Source organism: Lissotriton vulgaris, chromosome 3_1, assembly GCF_964263255.1.
Source record: "Lissotriton vulgaris chromosome 3_1, aLisVul1.2, whole genome shotgun sequence".
Taxonomy (NCBI): Eukaryota; Metazoa; Chordata; class Amphibia; order Caudata; family Salamandridae; genus Lissotriton; species Lissotriton vulgaris.
Genome location: NC_141689.1, coordinates 2,004,937,109 through 2,004,962,988, shown reverse-complemented (window position 1 = coordinate 2,004,962,988; position 25,880 = coordinate 2,004,937,109). Strand labels below are relative to the sequence as shown.

Here is a 25,880-nt window from a genome sequence, read left to right as displayed (position 1 = left end):
CAATACATCATCCTGAAAGCACAGTGTTTTTGGACAATCCTTCAACACATGCTGCATTGCCCTCTGAAATGCTAAGGCTGCAGATGCCAAACCAAATGGCATTCTCAAAAATTTGAAGTTGCCAAATGGGGTGGTAAAGGCAGTCAAGAGCTGAGAATCTGGATGTAGCCTGATTTGGTAATACGCAGAGGATAAGTCTAGGACAGTGAAGAACTTGCCCCATGTATAGTACTCAACATCTCATTTATTCTTGGTAATGGGTGCCAGTCCACTAGAATATTGGCATTTAAAGATCTGAGGTCCACACACAGCCTACGACTCCGCCCCCCCATCCTTGGTAGTGATTACAATGGGCGCCAACCAGGATGAGCACTCAACCTCTTGTATGACCCCTTGACTTATCAATCTATCTATCTGAACTTTTAATGGCTCCCCCATCATCAAAGGGATGGAGCGTGTTTCATGCATTACTGGGACAGCCCCTTCCTTCAAAACAATTCTGTGCATGTAGTTCTTCAATAAACCTACATTCTCATTGAAAACATCAGAGAATTCTTCCACCAAGGTTGTTCCTATGGTAGGTGGCTCAATTAACAACCTGTTCATGATTGTTAGGATCTAGCTTGATTCCCAACTCCTTCTGATGCCTCCAGCCTAACAAACATGAACCCTGTCTGGCAGCATACGCCTTGCCTACAGTATGGCTGTCTTTAAAAGTTATCCTCATTCTTGCCATACCTTCCAACTGTATTTCCCCTTTATTGTAACCTTTGGGACAAATGTCAGCCTTCTCCAACTCTAATCTCCCCTCACCAAATTTCTCTTCTAGCATCTTTTTATCTATTAAGGTGAAAGGGGTACAGGAATCTGCATACACTTTGAATTTCTGGCCATCCAAGACTATTTCACAACTAGGATATTGAATATCTGCCTCGGTTTCAGAATATTTAATATGGAAGATAAAAGTTTTCACTTCCACCCTTTCTTCATCTGGATTTTCTACCATATGCACCTTTGGACCAAAAACATTACAAAATTTAGCAAAGTGCCCTTTTCTGTTACATTTTCTGCAGGTCATATTTTTAGCTGGACACTTCCAATTGTTTGCCAGATGGTTGGCACTGCCACACCTAAAGCACTGCAATCCCTCCAGCTTCTTCTTAAATTCCTCTCTGCCTTTGTTTCCAATTTTACACACAGCCTCATCACCTCCATTTGTTTTGGACTCATTTTTTTCCCTGGCAGTCTCTGTCCCTCTCATCTCTCTCATGCAATGAGCCGTGTGTTCAAGCCCTTTAGCTATGCTGATAGCTTCCTCAAGATCGGGATTACGTGTTAGTAGCTCCTCTTGTACCTTATGATCATTGGTGCATCTAACTAATTGGTCCCTAATCAGAGAATCCATTAATGTCCCAAATTCGCAAGTGACTGACATACCTCTTAAAACTGCAATATATGAAGATACTTTTTCCTCTTTATTTTGAACTTTTTTGAAGAATTTATGTCTCTCTAAGACAACATTAACTTTCACCTTGAAGTGTTCCCAGAGTTTCTTCAAAGTATATTCATATACATTGACTACCTGTTCTTCCTCTAATGGCTCGTCATCTATTAATCTACCCGTGATGTCTTCAAAAACCTTTCTTCCTTGAATCCCTAAATTGTGTAGTAAAATGTGTTGCTTCCTAATACATGAATAGTTTCTTCCTCCTATGGCAATTAAATACGATTTGAAAATTCCCTCCCACCTTTTCCAGGGAATGTCAGGTTCCCCTAATTCATTCAGGAAAGGGGGTGGTTGAGACATACCTGAAAATGCCATGAGAAAATTAGGAGGATGACCAACAACTCGTAAACACCTTCAATTTACGTCAAAGGACCCAAGGAATACACACACCACCCACACCCAGTTGAAACTTGCAATGACAGTTTACAATATTTACTCTCACAAGAAGAACCTTCCCAGGCAATAGCTTTTAAACCATATATTCCATCCCCAGTCCAGAACCTTAAGAAAGAGTACTATTTGGGAATATTCAATCAACTGAAAGCGAAGTACTTCGTTTATTTCATTTAAGAAAATTAGTCCTTCCTTTATTCCCATGAAACTCTGCTCGGCCCGCCTCACTGGGAAAAAGAAGGCGGGAACCTCTGAGGTAAACACAACGTAGAAGAGCTATCCCTTCGTGTCTCAAGGTTCCACCATGGGCGCTCTCCCCGCGCTCCTTACGCTTTGTGGAAGTACTCGAGCAGAACTCCTCAGAAGTCGTAATGATTTTAACTGCACACCGGCCGATACGCAGTCAACAGTTGGCCGTTACACTATATGAGGCGTTCGATCCTCACGTCAGGCTGTTCACACAAACTGGGACGCTGGGGGAAGCACCGCACATAACTGCAACTTCAATTTGCCAGGGGACCAGATAATGCCACATTCAGATTATGTAAATTCCTTACGTGGATGCCAAAGTCCGACGGTAGGCTTGGACCAAACTGCCTCACTAAAAAAACTCAACCTCCTTACAGGCAAAGCCGTACGTTCCGTCAGGCACCACGTTTCCCTCAGGCAAGCCTCCCCGTCCCGCGGTAACCTTTAATCTCACACCTGACAGTAAATCTTCGCCGTTAAAGGCAAGTCCGTTAGTTTAGACAAAAACCGCACTTTCCCCTGGAGGGTTTTCCCGGACCACTCTCTCCTGACGGAAAAAAAAATTGTGACATGTGTGGAACAAACTCCTATGCACACTCGCTGTCAGCGCTTACTTTATCACGCAATTGTGCGTTCTAAGGAATCCTTCAAGCCTTTCTCAGAAACTGTGAATACGCTTCACCACGGCCCCGGTGCGACTTAGTCTCCAGCAGTCCTCATTCAAGTCACACTGCTCACCCGTCAAGACGCCTCCCGCGGCCAAGAACAGCTGCTTTATTTCTCCAATAACAGCAGGTCAAAGGCGCTGGTCTGTTCTAAATCAATTTCAATTAGCCTGCAGACAACATTTCACAGGGAAGGATGTGCCGCTGTCCCTGTCGCAGCATCCCACCCTCGTCGCCAAGAAAATTGTGTAGTAACGTGACGCTACACAAACAGGTAAGTTGATATTCTTCTTTATTTCTTATAAGTATAGAATAGGCACAACCCCAGCTGCAGGCACTGGGTGAAACTCAGAGTCCCCTCAGTGAACGTTCTAAGGCTACCTTCAGTGAACGTTCTAAGGCGGTACCAACCAGTAAGGGAAAGGAGGGGGGGAAACAAGAAAGGCAAATATTGGTGGAAGATTACAACACCGGCGTTCCCGGGAGAGCCTGTGTCTGGGAGGGTGGATTTTTGGTGGTGTTAGTGTAAGCTGTAAGTGGTACCCCATGGCTATTATGTCTAGAGTCCACTAGTCTGAGGCGATCTCTGCCCCTCGGACCCAAAACCCCTGCAATATTTCCCTGAAAGGTATTAGATGATTGGGGGAAGGGTAAGGGAGTGACTACTTGGCACGTTCAGCCGCTTTGGGGGCTGCACCTTTTCCCCTACCCAGGCTGTTAATTTCCCTGAATCCTCATCTGTAGTAATGTAGAGAGGGTGTTTGTTGCTGCTACTGTCTGGGGAAGAATGTGGATGTTTACCAGTGGTGGTTTTGATCTCCCGATGATATTGCTTGTGGCAAAGGAGCCACGAGCAGATGGAGTCTGTAGAGCACCCACAGCCGTGGCTGTCTGTGTGCCCTTCTTAATTTTCCCCAACATTTCATCAACTTGTGTTCCAAAGAGATGTTCACCATCGAAGGGCAAGTTGAGGATATTTTATTGCACCTCTGGTTTGAAACCAGACACATGCAGCCAGGAGTGCCAGCGCAGAAAGACACTGGTGTCAAAGCTTTGAGCATCGGTGACAGATACTGCGTCCAAAGCAAATCGGATGTAGGCTTTGGAAAAAAAAATCCCTTCTGTCACTAATTCCTGCCCCCGCTTCTTACATTGGTCAGGGAGCTGTTGGATGAGATCTTCCATCTCATCTCAGGAGGGCGCATTCACACCGAGAGAGCAGGCTGACTGAACTAGTGAACCGCCAATGTGTGGTGGACTTGGTGGCAACATGTTTGCCTGTCGCATGTATCTTTTTGTTTTCTCAGTCAGGAGGGGGAGATTCTGTGCAGTATGTGCAATACGTGAGTTGGGAGGTGGTTGGCCCTGATGTAAGGTGGATCAAGGGTGAAGTCTTATATTTTGATATCCACTTTTGGCATGAAAACTTGTGACTTTACCAGTTCCTTGAATACATCAAGTACGCCTATGGATTTCATTAAGCACAGGTAGATATTGCATTGACCTGTGTATGGAGGCAAGAGTCTTCATTAGAAAGTCCTCCTCCTCAGGCTGAATGTGCATCTCCATCTTGTGGAAGGTGGTTGCACAGTGAAGAACCTCATGGTATGAGGGGGTGTCATCTGGGGTGAAGGCTTAGCCGGATAGTGGTCCGAATCATTGTCAGCGAAGCGCTCTATGTCGCAGTTATCACAGCAGTCATCATGGGGACGCGGGCATATAGCTGATCATATAGAGATCTCTCCCCAGAAGTCAGAAAAGTGAGTGTAGCTTAGGGTCCACAGGCAGTAGTAGAGTGGTGGGCTTAGTGGGGAAGTGGTAGAGGATGTGGAGGATGAGATATTGGAGTAGGCAATGGAGGACGTGGAGAGGTGCCCTTATCATGGCGCTTAGGCTTCAAGGGCATCGGCTCCGAAAGTGGATTTAAGACCTCTTAGAAAGTCAATTTCCTCTTGTAAAGAATAGGGTACTTAGGTGTGTCTGGAGGTTTGCCTAGAATTCAGCCGGTGTCAGGCTGTATGTGGATACTCCGCTGCTGGGCCTCAAGATCCTTTTGGAGGTGCTGGATGATCGGTTGGTCGAAATCCTCATAAGCGGGAGAGAAGGCAGGCGTGGATGCATATCTTTTCAGAGCCTAAGGTCTTAGATGTCCTTGCGGCACTGAGCTGGGTGTTGGAGCCTAAGCCTTCGGCTCTGAGGTGGGTTACAAGGGTGTTTTCAAGGCGGAACTAATGCATCTGTGGAAGTGGATGAGCAAGAATTGGAGGAGGACTTTGACGCTGATGTCTGGGCGAGTATAAGGACTGAACACTCTGATTGGTGCCAACCATGGCCTTACAGCAGTGGCGGATCAAAGGCTTCATGAGCAGCCTGGAATCTAGAAGCTCTAACAACCCCAGAGTGAAAGTGATGTTGAGGAGTAGTCTGTAGGAGCATAATACTCACTGCAACCATTTACGTTAGGTGTGCGCCAGTGGAGCCTTGTCCTCCTCAGCCTCAGAACTGGAACTATCGGTCAACAACAGTGCCTGTATCTCGGAACCTCAGGCCTCAGGCTGCTGGTCAACCCCGGTGTCTTGGTCGTCAAAGATGTTGGGGTGTTTTCCTATTAAAGATGCACCATTGAAACAGAGGCAACGCGATGGGCTCCGCGGTTTTTTGTTGGAGAAGGTGATGCATGTTGGGTAGGAGTCCTCCTGGTGGTTTGGAGACAAGCAGCCATTACAGACTTGGTGAAGATCTGTCTGTGAGTATATGAAGACATTCTCAGGCATAGAGAAGGCCATGGTGGATGGAAGGGGCAGGCCCGAACGGGGCATCGAAAAATTCCAAATGGCAGAACTGAGTGGAAGGGTAATTGCAATTGGAGAACCTATCAATAAAGCACAAATGTAATCCCTTCTGATGAGGATCCTAGTGGGTCTGGTGAGAACACCATGCAGTGTCGAACTGGAGCTAGAAGGGACACGCCTGAAGCCAACAGTGGATAAAAAACATCTAACTATAGAGCCTATTGCCATGCGCATTACCAGGAATAGGTAGAGTCACTATACCTCTTCATTCGAAAATACTTAATGGGAAAACGACTTGCACAAGTTCGAGCCCATCATTAGAGGGCAGGAATATGCAAAGCATGCGTATCTACAACTACACATGCCACAAGCAAATAATTAACCAAACATAGCAAGACCCCACGTTTGAATATAGATTAGTGTTGCAATAATAGTTCCGATATGTCACTGAAGAACTGAGGGAGCTCTGTGCTAAGAATGCTATACTGCATAAATGCCCATTTCCACACAAAACGTATTTGGAGTCGATGAAAGAGGAACAGGTGAATGACTGGAGCTGGAATGGAAGTCGGCATCAGAGTCAGTGCAGAACGCAAGGTGGGTTAGAGGGGCACAGAAGGTTATTAGTCCAATGTACTGTAGAGATAGACAACAGTAAAAAGAAAGGAGGTGGATATTCTGCAGGTGGGCAACCTACATGATTCCGGAGTCAGAGGTGGTTTGTACCAAATATGGGCTTCACCCAGGGTAAGTCTTGGCATATGGAATTGTAGAGAAGGCAGTGGTAGATAAGTGGAGTCCAGCTCTAAACGAGCTCGAAAAAACGTGTAACCATACATATAGCTTTGAACAAGCAGGAAATAAATGTAACATTAAGGCTAATACTATCATACAGCACTGGTCACAAGAGAGTGAAAAAATGGGACCGGCACTACAAAAACAACGCAGACACAAACCACAGGTTACAAGCAAATAGGAAGCAGACACAGGTAAGGAAATGTCAGAAGGCAAACAGGCTAAAGTCATTCAGAACATGGTCTCATGCAATGCACCTATTAAAGTAATTTAATTAACCTTCATTAGGCATATCTCACTCCTGTATGCTGTATTACCAGGTTTCCCTGTTGCACAGACGGATTACCCTGGGTCCCTGAGTTCTCTGCCTCTTCGCATGCCGGCATCAGCACCAGAGTCACAGTGGGGACCGTACCCACGCCCTGTACACCTTCCATGTTGATACTGTTGTGACAGGTGGTAAAATGCAGGGCGAGACTCACGTTATAGACTCAATGTTGTGCCGATCCTCCCTTGAGAATATAAAACAAGCATTGGCCTCGTGGCAGTAAAGCAGTGCGGCCGTGAAAGCGGTCTGCCTTTAAAAAAAAAGTGCGCCTCGTGCAGCAGCAGAGGAGGAGGCCTGCGTGATTCCCTTGCGGGAGCTTGCAACCATATGGCGCTGCATTCTCCAGCAAGGAAATCATCAAGATGTGCACGCTTTGCATTGCAAGCATTGCAACGCGCGCGCGTTTTTGCCCCAAAAGTTGTGGAGATGCCTACAGGTCTCTCTCCTATGCAGCGCATGCCCATTGCGTAGGCGAGACCAAAAAAGGGACTAACTCGATACAAATGATTTTAAAAAAACGTATACAAGATATAGCCTGAAAATCCTCTCACATCATCACAGAGGTAGTCAACATTGGAAATCTAGTTGTGCTCCACTAGCTCGTTGAGTAGTCGAGTGATACTCTGCGCTCCTTGCCTGTGTGGATGTGCAGAAGTCCAGATAGTTTAAATTCTTTGGCTCTGCCCATAGCGTTTCTCCATAACTGAACTAGATAAAATAAACTGTGTAATGCAGTAGGAACCCTCTACACTGCTTCTCTACCTTTTCACCATAGAAGAACACACTCCTGTATGTCCTTGATCATCGCTAGCAGTGAACAAAAGATGAGCTATCATTACTCTTCCTTTGAGGGTGGTGAATTGGTGTACAATTTTCTTTAATGTTTTTGAGATTTTCATTACAACTTACAGTTCTTATAATATCAAACTGTGATACATACCAGACACTCCTCCCGGTGACTTTTATCAACAGAACAGATGTCCACTCTTAGGGTTTTTTGCTGCAAGGTTGCCAATGAAAGAGATAACCGGAACAATTCATTGAATAAAATGGTTTCTGTGGCAGGGTGAACTTTGGTGCGGAAGAGGCAGCTGGTATCATTTGAGGATGGAAGCACGGCAACTCTAAAATACCTGAAAAAAATTAGAAAACAATCAAGCAGTCAGTCATGTGTGATATGCCATCGATCATAGAGCCACATTCTAGCTAGGACAGTCCTCTTTAGTCTACAGGGGACATCTATACTTGTCCCTTTAAAAAGTCTGCCTAGCAACTAAGATCAGGAGGGATGAATGTAGCAAAGACTCAACATGTCTTAGTGTTTGATGGAAGTCTTTACAACTACCCATACTTTGCAGAGAGTTAAATGCTTGCCGCTGACATCTTTATGCCATATTTGCACATTTTAGCAGGACAAAATTAATCTACCCACCTTATAAGGTTTGTAACCTACGTAACATTCAATTAGATTACAATTATGTTATTTGTATGGCTTAAAAAAGGCAGAAATGTTACTTGAAGCACAACACAAAAAAGTATTATTAAGACGGTAGAGCTATTGTCAATAAACATTGCCTGAAAGCTTATACTTCTCGCTTTCAGGCCTTGAGCCAAGTACTTGCTCTCCTCAGAAGTTCTGCCTTTTTTTGAGAGATTAGGACTGGCATTTCCAGGTTTTGCTGCAGAACTCAGTAGCAAATCAACAGGTGTGAATTAGATATGACAGTGTGCAACTTCAGATATAAGCTTTTCACAATGGATGCACATTCAATGACATACTGTAATGTGAACCTCCCACTATTGTTGGTTGCTGGGTGGTAAAACAATAATTACTTTTTAGGGTGGTCCAACAATAATATCTTTTTAAGGCACTTTTGTCTGTAGTGGTATTATTTTTTTTTTGTGGGGGTATTCGCTATAGTGTAGACATCCTTTCTACTACAGATGTAGACTCTCAAACATGATGTATGTTGAACAGTATGATTGATGAGTGAGATAAGGTTAAGACTGGATAAGAGAAACTAAAACGTGATCAAAGTCGATCTGGAAATATGTTGTTGGGAGAATATTAGACAAAGTACCCTACAGTTGATTTTATTTTTAAAAACAATTAATAATACCCATAAAATGGATTGAAGGAAGATATGCTGGAAGATATGCTCCAAAAACCAATATAGAGGAAAAAAGCGGAAAATAAAGGAAAAACCTAACACATTGCAACAAACAAAGGCATGAGGTCAATTTCAAATTAGCTATGAGTAAAACAGGAAATAATGTGCAGCCAAGTGAATGCGCACACGTCCACTGCACCGGATATACAGGATTAATTTATTCTTAACAAATTTAGGTGCATTTTCAAATGTATTGCATTCTTCATACCAGTGCGCCTCCCCTTGTAATCCTGTGACTATTCATTGAATATTCATTCCCCTCTGTGTTGCTATGTGTATGAAGAGTAAGTCTGGGCGGTGAACTCTGCTGCGCTTGCGGAGTTTGCAGAGCTTTCCACACTCAGCAGTACGCGGAGCTCACAGAGCTCTAAAAAACTTGTGTTGAGAAACTGTCCCTTCGCTGTTCGCTTTGAGAAAGCTGCCGCTCCAGTAAAATTCTACTCGAGTGGCATAAAGGAAGCAGCGCCTGCTTGCACTGTGCCTGGCGCCATTCGCGATGATGGCACAGTGCGGACAAGCACCTGGCACTGAAAATCACAGCGAACGGCATTTATCTAATGCACTCTGCCGCTTGCTACGTTCCGCGTAGAGCGGCGACATTTTTTGGGCCCTTCACTGAGTTCCGCGTAGCAGACACTTCCTTGCAGGAGGGACTAGTTCCCTTGGAATGGAAACATGCCATGGTTCTCCCTCTTTTAAAGAAGGCCAACGCTGACCCGACTAAGCCATCTAATTTCCGTACCATCTCTTTGCTCCAGGCCTTTTCCAAAATCCTTGAAAAACATGTTAACTCCCAGCTGATCTCCTTTGTTGAGTCTCAGAATTTTCTTCACACATCTCAATCTGGATTCAGAGCTGGTTTCTCTACTGAATCAACTTTATTAGGAGTCACCGAAATGTTGAGGCATCGGTTGGATGAAGGCAACATGGCCGCTCTTTTTTTACCCGACCTCAGCACCACATTTGATACGGTGTCTCACATTGTCATGTTGAGAGCCTCACAATCCTTGGGCTTGGAGGGCTCAGACTTGCAGTGGTAGAACAAAGCTTTATTTCGATATAAAATATCTTAAAAAGCACATCACATTTAAAAAGTACATGTCCTTCCAACAGTGAAAAGAGTTTAGAGCTAACAATCAATTATACAGTGCAACAATTAAAAGGGATATTAAACCATGAATCAGCTTGTAAGAGTTTTTCTGTACAACAGATATCATTAAAATACATTGGTTAAAAATATAAGAAAAAGTCTAAAACCAGTGACATCTTTACCGTGGAATATCAATACAGAATCATCATAAGGCTTTTGATCTTATCAGCCAGGCCCAGCTTAGGTATTTGGCCACCTCACAGGCTAACGTAGTGTTTGGCTCCGTTTGAAGGATTCTAAGGGCAGTTGAATGGTTCCTTGTACCTAGCAATCGACAGACAGGTCTTAACCATTTTTCCCTCGGTCTGGAGTAAGCTTTACATAAAAAGAACAAGTGTGGAATGGTTTCAGCTTTCCCAGTGCAAAATGGGCAAGCAGCAGGGGTTTGGTTGGGAGGTTTCCACTTATGAGTGTGCTCGTGGACCGGAAGAGTTCCCATTCTAAACTGAATGAAGAGGACCCTGTCCCTGGGTTTCTGGATAAAATCCAGGTAAGGCTCAAAGCGGGGCACTGTCTTATTCTGATGAAACTCATCAGTCAGCCTGCCCTGATTGGGATCTCTATGAGCTTGGTTATCAACCCATGCCCAATATAGTCACTTGATTGTCAGCTTGGACACTGGGGTCCCAAGCTCCCATGCAGGAGCTAGGCGGATGGCCAAAAGAAGTCTTTTGATGTTAGCTAACCAGGCGATCTTGTAAGAACCCTGGAGATTTATTACTTCCTTTAGGCCATCGGGGTAGCTGGATAACTCTAGGGTACGCCAAAGGCGACCCCAGTATAAAAGGGGGCTTAGGGCGACCAAATCCTTGATTGAGCGTCGGCCCAAATCGCTCAAGAGAGGTTTATTAGGTGATCCCCTAGAAAGTGAAACAAGCTCTCTGAAGTACTTATTCTCTGCTGTCAGAAGGGGATCTACATTATTATAGCCCCAGAGCTCCGCTCCATATAAAGCACTGCCTTTTGCCTTTGCAGCATAGATCTCCAGGGCAGGAGCAATGGGTCTAGAGGTTGATTCTCGATGTTTTCTCCCAATAACACCTGTAACCTGTTTATGGCTTAGAGCCATTTTTTCAATGTGCGGCTGCCATTTAAGATTATCCGCAATTCTGATCCCTAGATAATCGAAAACTTTTACGCGTTCCAGGTGCTCGCCTTCGAGTGTAAGAGTAGATTTTGCAGCCCTGCTGGGGTTAAAATAGAGGAGCTTCGTTTTGGTGGTATTAATAACTAGGCCCCTCAATTTGCAGAACAAGCAGAACCAGTCAAGCAGCTTCTGTAAGCCTGCTGGAGTTTTCGAAACCAACAGCGTATCGTCCGCGAAGAGTAGTGTTGGGACCTTAACACCAGCCAGGCCGGGGGCATCAGCATTAATTTCAGATAAAAAAGAAACTACCCCATTTACAAACAGCGTAAAGAGGGTAGGGGCCGGGATGTATCCCTGACGGACACCTCTATTTAAAGGGATCTTTTCTGTTTTTTGAGCCCGAGAACCCCACCTGATTTGTGCATAATTCCCTTCATGCATGCGAGCTAAGAGGTTCAAAATGGGGAGTGGGAGCCCCATGTCCCGCAGGACCGACCAGAGGCGCTCACGGGGAACCAGGTCGAAGGCGGTCTTCAGGTCTATAAATGCGAGGTAGAGACCGCCCTTACCAATGCTTACAACCTTCCAGTGCAGTAGCACCAGCCTAAAGGCCTGGTCGATTGTGCTCGTACATGGCCCGAATCCCGCCTGGTACTGTGATATGGCCATACTTTAATTCTTTTCTGCAGCGGCCAGCTCCAATTCCTATTTGTTACCCTATGGAGTTCCTAAGTCACTGCTGAGCTCTCTTCTATTTAATGTCTATGTCCGTCCTCTGGCAGATGTTGCCGAAGAGGCTGGGCAGTCCTTATTTTCCTAAGCTGATAACATGCAGATCATCTTCTCCCCTTCTTCATCTAAGGGATCTGAACCCTCTGCTCTTCAGTCTGGTCTGAGTAAAATAGTGTCTTGGATGCAAAATAATCTGCTCAAATTAAAAATAGACAAGACTGAAGTCATGACCCTAGGGAAAAAACACGATCTTTGGGGACCCCAAAAATGGCCCTCTGAAATGGGTACCTTACCCCTGCCAGTACATCAAGTTCGTAATTTGGGCTTCATCATGAACGATCCTCTTTCAATGAAAACGCAAGTCACCAAGGTGGCTTCTACTTGTTTTACCATTCTAAAGTAGTTGAAGAATATTTTATGGATGATACCCCTCTCTGCTCAGAGAACGGTAGTTCATGCCCTAGTTACGTCTAGGCTGGACTACGGCAACGTTCTCTATCTGGACTCCAACAAAGCTATGATCCAAATACTTCAAGTGGTGCAAAATGCAGCTGCTATGTCATGTACCCAAGACTGTTTCAGTCTCTGGCTTTCTTCGCGACCTTCATTGGCTAAAGGTGGAGAATCAAGTAAAATTCAAAGCCTTGAGCTATATGTTGAAAATGAAAACTGAAATGGCTCTGAAACATTTGCAATCTTTAGTTCAATACTACAAACGCTCACGCCCTCTGCGCTCTGCTGACTAGGTTCACTATCCCCAAAATCAAACTCACTCGCATGAGCGGTCAGTCTTTTTCCTACTTGGGCCTTACCCTATGGAAATTTCTACCTATCTCTCTACGCCAGGAAACCGTATATGGTAGATTCAGGATGCTCATGGGCCAGGAAAATGTATTCACAAACCATTTGACAAAATGAAACCCAACCAGACTATACCAAAGCAATTTGTCTTTTTTTTTTTTAAAATACAGCAAATTCAACAAGCATTGGCAAAGCCAATAGGTCTCTGCAATAGCTGCACTATGAGCTTTTGACATTGTTAATGCAAATGTTTTTTAGCCATATGTTGACACCTTTAGGTTTTGCCAATGTGTTTATGCCAGAGCAGAGCAGGGAAGACCTGTACTTATCCTTTCCCATTTGCTTGGTTAAGCTGACAATGTAGCTTTTGAGCAGGACACCAGGTTGTTTCCGTCGTATTTGAATTCTTTCTTTTGGTTTACATTTGTTTAATAAAAATTTTAAAGTTAACTTGTCAGCCCTGTTTATACAAAACAGTCCCTCAGGCAAAACAATACTTGCAGACAAAGAATGGTAGGACATACCCCATCAAACACAGAAGCAAATGAAAACAAGGAGAAAAAGACGAATGAAAAGGAGTTCAGCGCAAGGCAACACCAGAGTATTCCAGCACGAACCACCTATTCCAGGTAAAAACGCCATCATCAACAAGGACTGTATTCCCCCTTAGTCCCTCCAGCCACACATTTTGCTGTGCAGTGGAATGCTTCTTTTTAATGGTTCAATATTCACTTTTACTTTGCTTCTTGCTATATTTGAGTGCTGAAATGGTACTAATGAAATGCAACCAATCCCCAGACAGTAATAATGATAAAATATTTAAGTAATCGTGTCACAAAATATGCTGCATTATGTCGCATAATTTGCCTTTTCTAGCCAGGTAAATCCAGTTGCCCTGAACAAAAGTCATGGCCATGAGGTGCTTGAGTGTACACTAGTAAGAAGAACAAAAAAAGCATTTGCAATGCAATAGGTCTCGCATTCACGCAAGTTTGAGCTATTTGCATTGTAAATGACAATGTCTCCTATTTATGTTTTTGATTTTAAAATAAAGAGCCTTCTCGATCACTTGTTAGATGGTAAATATCATAGAAAATGACCTGCCTGCGTCGTCTTCAAAGTAGTAAAAATAGTGCAGTAAAGAAGATATGTAAGTTTTGTAAATTACACAGACACAAAGTGTGAAGTGAGTGTTACATATGGTCCGAGCTATAAACACTAACAAAGTGCTTCAACACATTTCGCTCTGTGCTTACATTGTCGCAGCTCTGGATGAAGAGCGGGTTGGGGGGGCTATTTCTTGCCCTCTTCGTGATTTGAGTGTGTAGTGCGTCATTGCGTAATGTCATTGCTATCTTTGGACTAATAAAAACACTCCAGCTGTAGTAGGGCCCCAGCTTCACCTCATGGTGCAGAGAGGGCTGTGTTTATGGCAGGCATGAGGGAGGGAGGGATGGTCTCAGCTGCAGCTCCGGCCTCGTACAATGCCCCTGCTATTACTAGTGAGCAAGAGGCTCTGAGGTGGTGGTATTGGTGGTGGTGGTATTGGTGGTGGTAGTATTGGTGGTATTGGAGGTGCTGGTAGTATTGGTGGTGCTGGTATTGGTGATGGTGGTATTGGTGATGGTGGTATTGGTGATGGTGGTATTGGTGGCGGTGGCATTGGTGGTGGCGGTATTGGTGGTGGTGGTACTGGTATTGGTGGTGGTGGTACTGGTATTGGTATTGGTGGTATTGCTATTGGTACTGGTTGTGGTGGTATTTGTGGTGGTATCGGTGGTGGTGGTATTGGTGGTGGTAGTGGTATTGGTGGTGGTGGTATGGGTGGTCGTGGTGTTGGTAATAAAACAGGCTTTTGAAAACAACCCGTCAGGTGGCTTTAGTACAAATGACAAGTATCACAGATGCGCAGTTGTCAGCTTCACCACATTAGCACAGGATTATGTGCTACATGGAATTCACATGACTTAATTCACTAATCATTTCTAAATCCATTTTACTTGGGGGCTTGAAAAAGGCACAAGATGATGCCTGGTTAAAGTAATTGAAAGCAGGCACCCGAGTTACGGGGCGGCTGGGCTGCTTAAAAAAACACAAGCAGTTTCACCTGAAGCAGCGCATGTCCAGCCCGCAGTTAGAGAAACTCAATAAAGTAAATAGTGCTTACAGACTAGATAACAGGTCTGATGTAACAACTGAAGTAAAGGGCCAGTCGACATGAGAGGGTACAAATTTAGACAAGGCCATACTAAGGAGGGACTAACAAGCCTATTGGCGAATCAGACGGCAGCATTTACACAATGACACAAGCCAATAAAAAATATGGGAGTAGAGTGGGCACGGCTTCTCTCCCATACTCTACTACAGCAGTCTTGCAGAGCGAGCAGCGCATTCGTACTGCTCGCTAGGCTCGACTAATTACTGTTCTAGCCAGGAAAGTTCTTACAGGTCAATGATGCTACAATGGGTAATACAAGATTTAACGCTTTCCATGCTAGAATGAATGTGTTACCAAAGCAGACCTTTTACATACATATATCACAGCAGCGTGTACGAATGGACATACAATACTGCAGAGATTTCACAGACAAACAGTGGCAGGTCCTGCATTATAAAACACATCAGTGAAAGCTGTGCATAATCATACAGGCGTCGTGGGACACCATGCAGAGATACATAGCACAGCAGACCATGCATAATTAAATAGGCACCAAGGTACACCAAGGAGAATAACACACACAAATGCAGACCCTGTAAAAGTATAGAACTCTCACTGAAGGACACGCCCAATGTGCCATCTAGCACAGCAGGCCTCGCATCATAATCCCATGATACACCAGGCACACTAAAAAATAGAGTGTGGAAAGCAAACAGGTGCAATAATTCACAGGTCAGGCAGCACACAATCAGACATATGACAAGAGAGAAAAAGAAACACTTGCTCATGCACACACCATGTTAGATGGTGTTCAATGGGGGCCACATCACAACAGACCTCGCACAATCGATGCACAAGAAAACATAATGGCAAGCCCTGCGTGTTCTGCCAGTGCCACTTAGAACCAAAGACATGGCTGCAGTGAAGAGGGTGAAAGCTGCAGCACAGGTCAGCAATTTAATGCAGTTTGGCAGTGTGTGCAGTGTAGTAGTGCAATGACTAGACTATGGGTGAGCAAAACCCCACGAGACTTTAAAAAAATGTATTACGATCATTCAATGCGGTCAAGTGAAAATGCTAATCCCGCCTCCTGGGTCCTCTATAGACATCAAAGTCAACGTGCATTGTATTAGTACAATAAGATTTGTTTAGCTATTTTTTGCCACCAGCTGTTGCCTTGTAACACTGCACATTCCAAATACTCAAGCTGTTTACCTCAAAATAATCCCATACAGGTATCTTGATTGTGAGTTGGAAATAATAAAATCAATGATGTGAGAATATATATTACCCCCACTCTATACGTATTTTGTAATGTCCCAAGCCACCCTGCTCCATCAGTGAAGTGCAAGTAAAGAATTAGTCCTGAAGCAATGTCCCGTAATGGCCGCCGCTTATGTTCAACAGTAGTTCGGGCAGTCGCCTGAGCAGGTCTAAAAAACGGAAGAGGCATGACCTATGCATGCCCTAGTCAAATAGGATGCCTGCGAAATGGACAACAATGGTTGCAGCCAATGGCAAGACAATGGGGGGGGGGGCAGAAGCCCAAGATGTAGATGTCTTAGAGACAAGACCTAAAAATTATAGCAGCTGACCAACTTCTAAGGGATGATGACCAAATGGAGTATTTTAGGAGTAAGTACAAAGCAGTCCTCTGATTGGGTAAGGCTAAAACAGTCAGCCTCCCGGGGACTGAAATGATACAGTAGATTAATTGATGGGCATAGATTAAACTGAAATAGCACAGGACATTTCAGGCACATTTTTGGATTGCTTCCACAGCTCCCAATAAAAACCTCCTCTCATTTATATTAGAAGCAAATTTGATTAGCTTGTTCTTTACAAACAGGCCACTTGGGTACATTGATTCATTAAGGCACAGACCCATGGCCCCTTTTCACACAAGAGGAGACTGAGATCCACACAGGAAATGCACTATATTAATGTTGTTTAAGAAGATTAGAACAGTCTTGTTCTGGAAGTTTGTATGGAGTGTTGTCCAAACGAGTCGCTCGGTATGTATGAGAAGCATCAGTCATTATCTAAACCTGATAATCTGGGAGTCAAATGTTTTCCCCACCAAGATATTTCTGTGCTTGGCACCTATGAGGGGTGACCAAAATAATTTTTGTAAACCTTTTTGTTCTAATACTAAAAGGAGACAGCCTTTACAACTCTGTCCTTACAACGAATGGCATTTGCCATGCATCCTTTACCATGTAATGCTTTTACCACAAAAGGTAAGTATATATAAAACCAAGAAAGAAGTGACTCAAATAGATAGACTCACTGAGAACAAAATCATATTTCCACTACGAAGTTTCAGCTTCTGTCTTCCTTGGGTAGTACAAGATTGTTTAAAATAAGATTATATAAATAATTTAATTTAAGGTTATGAGGTATTAGGAGATATGGGTTTTTTTAGGTTTTAAAATGGGTAGAGGTACAGGGTGGTAAGGGTCTTTTTAGAGTTTGGCAGTGGGTAAGGCTACAGGGGTGGATAACGGTATAGCGCATTCATGGTGTTTTTAAGGTTTTGAGGTGGGTAAGGGTATTGGGTGGTAAGGGTGTGTTAGGGTTCAATGGGGTATATTGTGGTAAGAGTGTTTTTAGGGTTTAGGGACAGGTAAGGTCAGTAAGAGCATTTTTCAGGTTTAAAGGTTGGCAAGGGTATAGGTTGGAAAGGGTATTTTTAGAGTTTTAGGGACGGTTAAGGGTATTGTGCGGTATAGTTATTAGATTAAGTAGAGGGTAAGGGTATTGGGTCGTAAGTGTGTTTTTAGAGATGGATAGGGGTAAAGAGTGGTAAGAGGGCTTTTTAGGGGTTCATGTTGGGTAATGAAAAAGGGTAGCAAGGTTACAAAAGAAGGGAGGGTTACCGCCAAAAAGAATTTCTTTTTTTTTTTAATGATTTTAGAAAAATGGGGAGGTTTGGGGGTATAAATATATATGAATGAACTTTATATATACTTACCTTGTCTTGTAAAGGCATGCATGGTAAAGGTATATGTGTCTTAAAGGTATATACGTGCTAAAGGCATGCGTGGTGTAGGCAATGTGTGGTACAGGCAACGAGTGGTAAAGGAATTGCATGGTAAAGGATGCATGGTTAAGGCATGGGTGGTAATGTTATACAATCCTTTCCAAATCTTAAGTGCATAAAGGTATCTTGAGGCAAGTGCAAAGTGCTAAGAAGATGCAGGAGTCCACAACACTTTAAAATGCAAAACACCATTGGAAGAAGCTTTTACCAGTTAGAAAAGGTACACTGTTCACCAATATGTTAATCTGCCCCATGGAAACAAGAAAGAAACTAATAATCATCCCTGAGAAGTAAAATCGCCTTTTCGGACATCTGATTAATCATCAAATTATGTACCAATGTGCAGTCTGTCGTCTTGAAACAGTTGAAGCTACTGCTATAATTTAACCTTCCCCACATTGGGGTTGCTCAATATGGAATACATGACCGCAGAGAAGCTCAGTAGAAACTCAAAGCAGGGCAAGGTACATACAGTGGCGTAACAATGAGGGGTGGGGTTGCGCCCGGACAGCATGAGTTTTGGGGTGGCAGCTCTCTCCTTGCACTGGGTACACACCAATACACCTCTGACGAGCCTGGCAATAGAGCCAGCAACACACATAGTAGGAGGCTGATAAAAAGGCCTACAAGGTATTGAACAATTGAAGGACATTAGCCTTAAGCATTCAAGGCTGGACCTCTCTGTGGTTGTAGATGGCCACTGTAGTAAGATGTTACCAAGATCTCGATGTTAAGGGTAGTACATAACAACTGTTGTAGACTGCAAAAATATCTGACTGCTGTGAAAACAATGTCTTTATCAGAAAAATAGAAAATAATACTGCCTGGTTAGTGCACTAAAGATGTCTCCTAAAGTTCTTTGATTTGGGAGTTGTTTTACAGAGTCTAGTGTGATGGTTTGACTGTAGAGTGAGAATATTTTCAACACGATTGCTCTATTTTGGTGTGTAAATTCGACATATATATATATATATATATATATTCACTGTTATAGTTAGCTGGACATTTCACTCGTACAAAACCATTGAAATTCCTTTGTTATAGTTAGTTCTGCTAACTATAACTCGCGCGCCCCCAATCAACTGCTGATGATGTCACATATTACATCATTCATGACATGGTCAGAGACATCACTGATTACATCACTTATGATATCTCAAATGACATCACTGATAACATCATCCAGTGAAAGTGGTTATATATATAGCAATCTGCATGGAAGAATGAGTGGATACATAAATATAAATATCTGAATGGAGGATTTAGGAGCAGTGTGATTGACTGTTTACTTGACTAACTTATAGTGTCTTACTAAATATATTCGACAGTGACTAAACTGTGTGAATATCTGTATAACTTTGTCAGTTGTTGTGTAAACTGCTGCACCAGTTGGTTACTAGCTATGTGAAAGTCTATATTAGTTATTGATTAGTTAACCGAGTATTTGTATGGGAGAGTGAATGTGTGTGTGGTTCGGTAGAGTGTGTGTGACTGCCCAAAGATGTGTGAATAGTTGATTCAGTGGGTATATGAGCTTAAGACTGCATGTGGAAACAGTTGTTTGGGTGAGTGAATATCTTGATGGGTGTGGTGATGAGCAAATATTTCTCTCAATGGTACATGCCCAACAAACTAGAAAAATAAAAGGCAGTGTATGTGACAGTTGTTGTATATAAATAAGTATACATAAGACTCATTGATTGCATGAGTGACTGTATAGATAATTGATACTTGTAATAGTGATTTCATAACACACTAAGTATGAGTTAATATCTATATGAATAAATAAAACGCTATTTGTATAAGTGTGTAGCTGAGTAAATGTAAATATGATACATTCTTTGCAAAAGTGAGTAGTATGACTGCATAAGTGAATAGGATGTGTGCTAGTATGTTCTGTGGATATAGGTGTATAAGTATATTTGATAGTGTTCTATTGATCTTTGTTAGCATGTATGAGTAAATCTATAAGTAACTGATTAGATGTGTGTGTTGATATAGATATCACTGAGTGGGACTTTAGATACTTGTATTGCTGTGTCAATGGATTCAAATACGGTACTCTTTATTTTACAGTGAGTGATGAAAGGTTATACTAGTGTATGATAAGGTGTATCTAATTGTCACGTGGATGATGTCATCACTGATGTCATCACTGATATCATTTGAGATGTCATCAGTGATGTCACTGACCATGTCATTAATGATGTAATATGTGACATCATCAGCAGTGGATTGTGGGCGTGTGAGATATAGTTAGCAGAACTAACTATAACGAAGGAATTTCAATGGTTTTGTATGAGTGAAATGTCCAGCTAACTAGAACACCCCTAAAACCTATGTTTTTTTCAGTGAATTTCTAAGGTTTTTTAAATGCTAATTCCCAACTATTACATGTCTGAAACCTATGTTTCTTCAGTGAATTTCAAAGGTTTTGTAAATGACAATATTTATATGTATTAACTGTTATATTTATTTTTTTCATACTGATTTACTACACTTTTTAAACTATTTATTTGAAGATATTTTATTTTTTACATTACATTATAATCACATTATACATTACATTACAAAATATACTTTCTCAGAAAAAATTACTTTAGTTTAAATAATTTGCAAATAGGCAACAGACTTTTAAGTACAGTAGTTACAGTTGTTGCAATGGGCAACACAATTTCAAATGCAATGCAACATTGAGATCAATGGGAATTTCTTGTTAAATGCAATTAGTTACTTTATGGATTACTTTTGTAACCACAGGACTGGATCCTAGATTCAGTCTTGGGACAGCTCCTGTAAACAGTTGAGTAAAAGCGTTTTGGTTACAGCAGTGGTTTTTAAGGAATATTATTGTATTTTAAAAGTTGACATTTTTTCACATAGAATAACCAATGTTATCCTATGGGAGGAAATTTACTTAGCAGGTAAGTAGTGTTTTTGTTACTTTTTATTACTCAGTGGTGGATCCTTGATCTAGTACTGGTGAATCTCCTGTAAACAGTTGAAAGAATGCGTTAAAGTCATACCAGTGATTTTTAAGGAATAGTTGTAGTTTGTGAAAATCGATGCTTAGAAACTTTTCTTGTAAAAACCAGACAATGGATTCCTATGGAAAGAAATACAAATTACTAGTAAGCACGGTTAGAATTACTTTTCAGGGTCACTGCTGGGCTAAAAGATGCAGCACTGGGTTCTCTCCTGATAACAAGTGAGTAAATCGGAATTCGTTGTTCGAATGATTTTAGGTAAATATTTTAAAGTTCGAAAGCTCCACACTTAGAAGAATTTCCAAGTGAAACCCGTCAATGTTAGCCTATGAAAGGAAGTTCAAGTTACTGGTAAGTACGGTTAAAATTACTTTTCAGCATCAGTACTGGGCTCAAAGATGCAGCCCTGAGGTATCTCCTGATAACAGATGAGTACATCGGAATTTGTAGTTCGGCTGATTTTAGAGGGTCCCTAGGGTCAAAGTAGCCCACCAGGTACCTCCAATAAGCACCACAGAGCTGTGTTGCAGAGAGGTGTAAAAAGGGGCATGGCCTCTGAACATCTGTCTGAAACGCAGCTCCCTGGCGCATACTGGAGATACCTGTTGGGCTATTTGGCCCTCAGGGACACTCAGTATTGAAAGAGAATTAATTCCCCAACTTAAAACCCGCAACAGGGCACAGTGGTGAAGGAAGGGGACGTGGCCTAAGGTGACATGTCTGCAAACACGCCCTGTGGCAAATTTTATGTTAGAGAATTAATTTATCCTCAATCCTGTGGGTCCCTGGGGGCTAACTAGCCCACCAGGTAACTCCAGCTGTTCAAAGATGTGTCAATCAACTGTGTATAAGGGAAGGAACTCGCACATCAACAATAATGTATTTATTTTAATACTCAAATAAATACAAAAAAAACTAATAGCACCTTTTAAAAAAAATAAGGATAATAGGGGTTTTGGATGGAGAAGTATATTAAAATTGTGGACAGAAACTGTACACAGTAACCAATAAATATACTTGTTTTAAAAAATAAATACACAGATATTTATTTTAATACTCGTATAATAAAAGAGAAAGAATTGAAAGAAAAAGAAAAAGCGAATACGTATGAGGATATAAAACAAAACTAAAACTGTTTAACAAAAGTTTCACTTTTACAAAAACACGTGTGCAAGATAAACAGTGAAAATGTGAGCACGTGTCAACTGAAAAACGTGACAAAAAAATGGGAGGAGCACTAAATTGGTTCCATAGTGACTTCGATAACCAAAATGTATATAAACCACACCCGTAGGATTATTACTTTTGTTTCTGTGATTTAATTGCGGGTAACCAAACTACGAGCAAGATAAAGTTTACAATCGTCGGATTCATTTTCAGTTTATCGTCCATTTCCTCAGAGGGAACATAAAGGTAATGTATATATTGTAATATGTCAAGAGCAATGCGCCAAGCACTTTGGGAGGGCTGCCCATGACTCATGCGACCATCCGGCTTTTCTCTTTGTCCCGATGTCCTCACAGCCTCTCTCCTGTTGTGGAAAAGAAGTCCGACGCGTTTCGGGGCAGACACGCCCCTTCTTCATGGATGTTTGTTACACACAATGCACAGTAAATCACCAACTCGACTGAAACGCATTTTGTTCCAATCTGGGCCGCCCTGAGTGGGTGTGGCTGATCACGTTTGTGCAGCCAGACTTGCTGGTTGCTGTAGTTCCATTGTCGGTGAGTTTGTAGTTCTGCCTTAAGTAGGTGTGCAATCCGGTGTTCATTTATGTCAAATTGATTTGTTTCCTTGAGTTGCAGGTTGGAAGGTAGGTTTGCGAGGTCATAAAAAATTGCAGTGATGTGTCACGCTGAGAACGCGGGGATTCGTATCCCTGCTACAGTCTTCACCGGCTCCTACATTTCAGATGGACGGCGAAGCGGAGCCCCTCCCTCGGTTATGGCTAACCGTAGGTAAATGTCAAGAGCAATGCGCCAAGCGCTTTGGGAGGGCTGCCCATGACTCATCCGACCATCCGGCTTTTCTCTTTGTCCCGATGTCCTCACAGCCTCTCTCCTGTTGTGGAAAAGAAGTCCGACGCGTTTCGGGGCAGACACGCCCCTTCTTCATGGACGTTTGTTACACACAATGCACAGTAAATCACCAACTCGACTGAAACGCATTTTGTTCCAATCTGGGCCGCCCTGAGTGGGTGTGGCTGATCACGTTTGTGCAGCCAGACTTGCTGGTTGCTGTAGTTCCATTGTCGGTGAGTTTGTAGTTCTGCCTTAAGTAGGTGTGCAATCCGGTGTTCATTTATGTCAAATTGATTTGTTTCCTTGAGTTGCAGGTTGGAAGGTAGGTTTGCGAGGTCATAAAAAATTGCAGTGATGTGTCACGCTAGGAACGCGGGGATTCGTATCCCTGCTACAGTCTTCACCGGCTCCTACATTTCAGATGGACGGCGAAGCGGAGCTCCTCCCCCGGTTATGGCTAACCGTAGGTAAATGTCAAGAGCAATGCGCCAAGCATATATAACATTATGCTCCCTCCAGAGGAATTAGATGTATGTCAACGGAAGGAGAAAATAATTTTAAAGAGAGGTAAATTAATAGTATACGTTTATGCTTTATATATTTTTCTAATGTAAGTATATTATTATAATTTCTAAATGTAGTGTGTAAAAGTATAATTGTACTTTAGAAACGAAATGACGTAAGAACAGTTCATGTATTATCGTCGCAAACTGAAAATACTACAAAGACGCAGAAAAAAGAAGGTTTGAAATATGTACAAATTTTTAAAAAAATATTAAGTAATTCTCTTTTCCTTCTAGAGTGAAAATGGGCCTATCAGTATGTATATTGTGTAGTATAGTGAACTATTTTCACTCATGAAGAACTGGAGGTTTATCGTTGCAGGCAGTGAACATGTAAAAAAATATTAATGTCAATGTTTTCATAAAGAGTAATTGAAAAGAAATGTACAAAAAACAAAAAAGAAAGATGAAGTAGTGAGGTAGTGTTTGTAGTAGCACTTCTATTCTACTTTATCTGAAAGTAAATCATGCCCTCTTAAATTAATAAGAATTTGGAGCAACAGTTTAAAAAGATTTGAATAAAAAATAGTGTTTGAGGAGAAAAAAGGGAGAGTGTGCATTTTTATATAGCGCAAAGTCGACCTAAAACGATATCAGCAATTTACATGAGCACCGTATTTACAGTACATTTTCAGGTAGGGGTAGATTACGTCATTTCTCTTTATATAACAGGACGTGGACGCAACTCTGATGCTCGAACACTGATTTCCAGCACCAAGTTCGACAGTGTACCTGAATGACCACATACATATATATATTAGCTGCCCTTCATGTGCCAAAAACTACATCCTAAAGCTTTCATAGCCCTGTATTACTACAGCTACTACACTCAACTGTATGTACAACAAACATTCATATTCGCCAAAATACGTCATGTCCACCATCTTTTATGTGTGCAACTATGGATGAATATAGGGTCAGTGATACCCCGTACCTTCCATTATGGCCATGCTGTGGTACTTCACAGATATAATGACACATTTGCGTTTAAGACCCGGGTGACATCAGCACTACAATATGGACACCTGAATCAGTTGATTTCTCATATAGCTCATGATGGAACCACGCCCATAGCTCCGGAATCATGGTTCACAGCCTCGCGCAGCACTGGCATACGTTAGTCCAGCCCACTCCTCTTACGCTTACAGGAAAGCACAACAAATTTAACTACACTTTCCTAACGCTAAAGCGACGATAATTTTAATGCTGTCCTTGTAAATATGCCCTCAATATCACAAGAAATACTGCGAAAATTCATGTTCGCAAGGGTAAACCTTGTTAATATAAGACTGTGCACTTAACATATCAATCCACCTCACATATTAAACATGTTTAAGTCTACTTCAGAACACATGTTAGGATCCGACATAAACCGCAATTAGCAAGAGTTTTCCCATCGGTCCTCAAATCCAGGGCCACCTTGTAAATACAAACCTGTTGTCATACCTCCCTCTTCCTTTTTATATTCTCATAGAAACACCTACCTACCCACTGAGAACACCTACATTGCAACTCATTGGAGATACGAGGCGACCCCTTAGCAAACCGGCTGCTAACATGCATTAATGCATCTTTGCGTCATCTAGTAAATAGGGTGATATCATTTTCACCCCATTTATTTTTTTTTAAATTGCGGCGAAAAGGTACTTGTTAATATGCCCTCAAGTTTGCTATGACACAGCAAGAACCTCGACTCCCGCCCTGCCATAGCAAACAGCAGAGTCACACTACTGTGGGGTGGTGTTCCCCAAGGCTTTCCACTGCTCCAGAATGGAGATCACGCAGCCCCCCTCCCATAATATAAAAAGCCCCAGAGGGTGGTAATCCCCGGGGCTTAAACCGACCTTTGAGCTCCCTCACCGAGTTATTTTGTAGCACCGAGGAATGGCGGTCCCCGGGCTATAGGGCCCCTGTAGTAGTCAACATTCTAAACTATACACATCCTGGCTGAGCAGCATACTAAAGCCCCTCTGGACCACCATCAAATGTAATATTTTAGACCCCGAGATTTGACCATCCCAGGTAGGTAATTTTTAAACAAGCGCAGGAGCCCGTGCTTCGTTTTTACTTTTTTTTACTGCGGATCCATGCACCCAGCGCACATTTCTCCGTTTTTAAAAAAAGATCCTTGTGGGACCCCTGAGCAGGTCTAGAGGTTCAAAATATTTCTTACCTGCCCTCTTTATACATTTTGAACACTTATTCCACGAATTTCTAGACCCTCGCTTCTACCAAGACACAAAATGGCTGCCAACACTTCCTGGTTTCGAATGTTGACAACCACTTGAAAGCCAATTAGCATTCAGCACGTGATCTGGAAGGTGTGCTTAGTGTGCGCACAAGATACGCGCATCCACTGAAGCCATAAATATATATGTACTTTTACTTGTAATTTTCTCAGAAACTATTGAATGCATTTACACCATTTAAGCAAAATG

At 42.4% G+C, this 25,880-nt stretch overlaps 1 protein-coding gene across 1 annotated transcript in view; it reads right to left on the bottom strand.

The window, feature by feature from the left end:
- Positions 1–25,880, bottom strand: part of WWC2 (WW and C2 domain containing 2) — a 957,428-nt gene that overhangs the window by 343,523 nt on the left and 588,025 nt on the right. Inside the window, exon 15 of the mRNA XM_086962466.1 lies at positions 7,670–7,862. Within this exon, the coding sequence (XP_086818592.1) occupies positions 7,670–7,862 (193 nt within the window). The remainder of the gene's footprint in view (positions 1–7,669; positions 7,863–25,880) is intronic.